This window comes from Morus notabilis, unplaced genomic scaffold, assembly GCF_000414095.1.
Source record: "Morus notabilis unplaced genomic scaffold, ASM41409v2 Scaffold94, whole genome shotgun sequence".
NCBI lineage: Eukaryota > Viridiplantae > Streptophyta > Magnoliopsida > Rosales > Moraceae > Morus > Morus notabilis.
This window is the reverse complement of record NW_010363899.1, coordinates 59506-64899: the sequence shown is the minus strand read 5'-3', so window position 1 is coordinate 64899 and position 5394 is coordinate 59506. Positions and strand designations below refer to the sequence as shown.

At 33.7% G+C, this 5394-nt stretch overlaps 1 protein-coding gene across 4 annotated transcripts; it reads left to right on the top strand.

The window, feature by feature from the left end:
• The first annotated feature begins 1343 nt into the window (after window positions 1–1343).
• On the top strand, window positions 1344–5150 carry LOC21388436 (centromere protein V). Of its 4 annotated transcripts, none has more exons than XM_024170148.1 (3): window positions 1365–1404; window positions 4165–4203; window positions 4389–5149. In XM_024170148.1, exon 3 carries the CDS (start codon window positions 4463–4465, stop codon window positions 4898–4900), a length of 438 nt encoding a protein of 145 aa, XP_024025916.1. In that variant the 5' UTR covers window positions 1365–1404; window positions 4165–4203; window positions 4389–4462; the 3' UTR covers window positions 4901–5149. The 4 variants fall into 4 exon arrangements, with proteins under 4 accessions (XP_024025915.1, XP_010103456.1, XP_024025916.1 ...); XM_024170149.1 differs by having other exon boundaries at window positions 1368–1404; window positions 4404–5150; XM_024170147.1 differs by lacking the exon at window positions 4165–4203 and having other exon boundaries at window positions 1344–1404; window positions 4389–5148.
• The last annotated feature ends 244 nt before the right edge of the window (window positions 5151–5394 follow it).

Here is a 5394-nt window from a genome sequence, read left to right as displayed (position 1 = left end):
AACAAATATATCATTTTTTTACAGAGAGAAAAACATTAGAGGTAGTTTTAAGCAGCGGTAAAATTCAGTTCATTGTTGAGGTTTGGAATTCGAATACCCCACCTCAGTAAAAAGAACAATAAAGGGCAACGAAGAAAGTTATAGGGAGTGAAAATCCTAATTTGATGATTTTAGAAGAGAGAAGCAAACCAATCAAGAACAGCTTTGTCAATTTTGAGAGCGTGATGTAATTGGAACAATGGGAAAATTAGACATACAGTAAAATTATACTAGTCATATTGAAAGTTAGCAAAAATTTAGAATATTTTAAAACAAAAAAAATTAATACCACTTAAATAGTTACTATGTAATTTTATAGTATAAAATATAAATATCAGTGTAATAATTATTTTATAATTTTTCTGTTCCTAAATTTTTTCAAAAACTTGCAATATTTGCCGTTTGGTATCATTTTTAAACGAGAGAGAGAGAGAGAGAGAGAGATTTGAGTGGCAAATCTGGATCCAAGCCATGCAGAGGAAGAGAGAAATAGGCCAAGACTTGAAATGAATTAAAATTAATAAGCTAATAGATTTGAGTGGCAAATCTGGATCCAAGCCATGCAGAGGAAGAGAGAAATATGTCGAGACTTGAAATGAATTAAAATTAATAAGCTAATGTTTACATACGTTAATAAATAGGCCAAACTACTGTTTTTGTCCATAACTTGTCTGGTTATTGTCCATAATTCACAGTTGTTATCCATAACTTGTCTGGCTACGAATCATAACTTGACAAGTTTATCTATAACTTATCTGATTATAAACTATAACTTAACAAGTTATGGCCTATTAATTTCTATGACTAAAAATTAATCTATATACTTTCTTAAGCTTTTCAAGATATATTTTCTACTATTTTCGAAATATTATTTATAAAAGGGAGAAAGAAGGAAATATGTCAAGATTTGAGATGAATTAAAATTAATAGGCCAATAGTTTACATAAGTTAATAAACAGGCCAAATTACTGTTTTCATCCATAACTTGTCTGGTTATGAACTATAACTTGACAAGTTATTGTCCATAACTTATCTGATTATGAACCCTAATTTGACAAGTTTGTCCATAATTTATCTAGTTATGAACCATAACTTAACAAGTTTGTCCATAACTTATCTGATTATAAATTATAACTTAACAAGTTATGACCTATTTTCATATTGACCTATTTCCTACTATTTCTCTTTATAAAATAGTGAGGCCCAGTTACATTTGTTAAGCCCACAAACTTGTAGCCCAAAACTTCGCATTAACGCAGACGTAATAGAAAATATTAGAACTACTTCCTCCTTGATTACTTGTCCTCTGTTACCTTCTTCATTTTGTAAAGCAAAGACCTATTCAGTCGAGCATCGCTTCCACAGGTGACTTTTTAGATTTTCATTGTTATTCCCTTCTGTCCAGCTTCAGCTCGTAAATGGGTGTTTGTTTTTTTCAATTGTTTTTCAGATTATAATACCAAATTTGTCATTTTTATGATATCTCTGTACGATTAGCTTGTTTCCGAAAATTCTGATAATGGATATAGTGCCCAAATGGCATAGTCTATGAGATTTATTTTTATCTATTGTATCAGTAATTTATCCAAAAAGAAAGTTTGTTCCCGTGATTAATTGTTTGTTTTAACTTATACCCACATTGGCTTTTCGTTGTATTGATCTAGCTAGTGAGTAGTGTCGTCTTAAATGATGTCGAGAGATTGTTGAATTCTTTAATTATATCTGCATATATGTGAATAATGAGTTGTGTTGATATGGTTCAAGTATTGTTATGCCGCGTCAGCATATTAAAAGTGTCAGCTAACTGGTTAGTTAAATCAGTTAGAGTCTCTAAAACAAACAATTAGGTTTGGTTCGTTTTGCTGGCTCGAGTTTTCAATTTGAGTTGAAAATTGAATTTATGTGAGAGAAAATACTGTAGTACAAAAATTTAAATTTGAATTTTTGTGAGAGCAAAGACTTGAGTTGTGATTTGAACCAGCAAAATGAATTAGGATGTTAGAATTTATCTCAGTATTAAGTCATGTCTCTTGTATACCTATATATACTAGTTGGTAATTTCTAGAGTAATTAACTGAGTGATTTGGGTGTAATTGGGCTCAAAGTGAGGTTTCAGAGAGGGTGAGAGGCCTTGTTCTTCTATGTGGTTCAAGATCGTGTGGCTGTGTAAGTGAGATCAGAAGGGTCAAACTTGATCCTTGAGGGTGTAACAGAGATTAATATAGTGGATTGAGTTGTTGGCTTGGCTAGGGTAGATGTAGGATTCCTCATTGAAATCTGATCCTTGGTGTTGATTGTGTGTTCTGCAATTTTCTTTCTTTTTTTGTTTCTGCAATCGTTTTGGGAAATTGCTCGAAGCTCTTTCATCTGTTTTGGTGTTCAATCCTTGATATTGGTTCAGAATTTCTAACAAATTGGCTCGTGAGCTTTGGGATGTAGGAATCAACATATTTTGTCATACCGTGGTTTGATTTGGTTAATGATTTAATTAGGTGCAAAAAAGGATTCAAATTCCCTTTATATAAGTGGAACTATAGCATCTTAATTCTTACACTTCTATTCTATTGGGAATTTTGGGATTTGGCCCTGTGAGTTGGGCGTTTACCTTTTCTTTTGGGAACTATTGTTTTAAGACCACAAGATTTGGTGTCTATGTGACCTTAATCGTTTTGTGTCAACATTCCATTTTCCTTTTCTTTTGGGAACTATTGTTTTAAGACCACAAGATTTGGTGTTCGAAAGAAACAAGATAAACCCGCAAACAAGGGAACCTAAGTGGGAGAAAATAGATGGATTGGGGCTGTTTTGGCCTATGTCATAAAGAAAAGTTACACTAGGCAATCCAAACAGCCTATAAGTATCTGAAAATGTGCATGTTATGGAGCTATAGTTTTACAGGATTAGGAGCTGATGCTTTTCATTTTGGGACCTGAGATGGGAAAAAAGAGAGAAAAAAAAAGGGGAAAGGAAGAAAACAGAGAACACTCTTGATGCTTTTCATTTTGGGACCTGAGATGGGAAAAAAGAGAGAAAAAAAAGGGGAAAGGAAGAAAACAGAGAACACTCTGGGTGCGTTTGGAATTGGTTCCAAAACGTTTTTATTTTTATATTTGAATCGTTGAAATGAACGAGGCCTTAGTATTAGTGATTAGTAAATGATAACATATAAACGTTTTTGTTTTTTGTATAAAAATGAAAACAAAAACGTTTTTATTTTTATATTTGAATCGTTGAAATGAACGAGGCCTTAGTATTAGTGATTAGTAAATGATAACATATTTTTTAAAAATAGTAAATTATAGCATAATTTGATATTTTAAATTTTAAACATTATTAAAAACTTAAAAATACCCCTAAATCTCCTTTTTCACCTCACTCCTCCCTAAACATCTATTTTTTTTTTTAAATTAGTAAATTATAGCATATTTTTAAAAATAGGTAGATTATAGTCAAGTCCACCATGTCCGGGACTAGCGGCCGGCTCCGGCGATCGGAGACCATTTTTCGGCAACTTGTGACTGTTTTTTCGGCAATCGGTGACCGTTTCCGGTTATTGTTTTTCAGCGACCGTTTAACACTGTATTTACTGGTAAATACCGTATTTACTAGTAAATACTATATTTACCCGAAATGCCTACCACCGACTCTGGCTACCGTTTAACGTTGTATTTACAGGTAAATATCGTATTTACTAGTAAATATTATATATACCTAAAAATCCGGTCATCGACTTCAGTGACTGTTTAACATTATATTTATCAGTAAATATTGTATTTACTAGTAAAAATCGTATTTACTAGTAAATATCTTATTTATGCGAAATTTCAGGCACCGATTCTGACGAATGTTTAACACTGTATTTACCAGGTAAAGATTGATTTTGAGGAGTTCAATATCGAAACTTCAAGTAGTCATTTATTTTAGTTGTATCATTGTTTATTAGTTTAGTTTTGTTATCAATATATCGTTTATCTTAGTTGTTATTTTGCTATCGTTTTTTATGTAAGCTATAAATATTCACATTGCTTATGTAATAGGGAGACTTGAATGTTTTGACAATTGTATTAGAGTTGAGTTTCATCTCTAAATTGGGGATTCTCCCCTTGTGGGGTTTCTTTTATGTAGATTGGGATTGCATGTCCCATCGTCCGTCTGATTAGGCCGGTAAAATCATTTTCTATCAATTCCGCTGCATTAGATTATCTGTCATTCATCAACACCAGGACTATGTCGGCGCATAAACACTGAAAAAGGGGGAAAAAGAGAGAAATTTGAAAAACTTCAATGATAATACGGTTTATTTATTTATTTTTTAACCGTATTGCGATGAATTGTTGACATGTTTTTAGGTTATATACTGGCAGGATTAAATACAGGAAACAGCCATCTAGTTATTTTGACCCCTAAACATAATAGTCCTGTGATGGACTTGGGGCTAGTAATGCATAGTGGCGGTTGCCACTGCAGGAAGGTAAAATGGCGGGTTCAAGCACCGAAGAGTGTTGTAGCTTGGGATTGCGACTGCTCGGATTGCGCCATGAGGGGCAACACCCACTTCATTGTTCCTGCCTCGAGATTTCAGCTTTTGGGTGATTCCGAACGGTTTGTTACAACCTACACCTTTGGCAGTCATACTGCAAAACACACGTTTTGTAAAGTTTGCGGCATAACTTCATTTTACCGTCCGCGTTCAAACCCCGACGGGGTTTCAGTTACATTCAGGTGTGTCGATCCTGGAACTCTAGTCCACGTCGAGGTTAGGCGTTTCGATGGAAAAAATTGGGAGAGCTCGTACGCTCAGACTGGTGTTGCTTCATGTTCAAAGACAGATGAATCTGCACAACGTGAAGGCTCAAGTTGATTTGTGCCTAGATTATTTTGTAGGTTGGTTCATTAGGATGAATTTCGCTTCAGATGTCAAAGAATTGTAAGAGATTGGGATGCTGGCGTGGTGGGGGTTGGATTTTCGTTAAAAATAATATTGCTCCTTTTATTTGGAATTGAAACTTTAAAATTTTATGGCATAGTTTTATGACTCGGAAAAAATTATTTTTAGACTTCTCTTGAATTGAATTCGTATATGGGGAATAAATTTGTCTTTTATATATGTGTGCTTAAAGGGCGGAGCTGAGGTAGGTGGCGGCCACCTAATTATATTTTGTTAAAATTTACAGTTGTCTCTTTTAAAAATATGAAATTGTAAGTCTGTTTCTTCTTTATCCCGCTCAAAATTTGAAGTTATAATTTATTTTTCTGACTCCGCTCTTGGGCCTTACTCATGCTTTGATAGCCATTGCTGCAACTTTAATGTAATGGAGTTTGAAACCGCATTAAGTGTCAATTATTATGTCTGTT

Bases quoted from the DNA above. Each gene is read 5' to 3' on its own strand.
- LOC21388436 (XM_024170149.1), top strand. From the start codon at position 4,463: ATGGACTTGGGGCTAGTAATGCATAGTGGCGGTTGCCACTGCAGGAAG.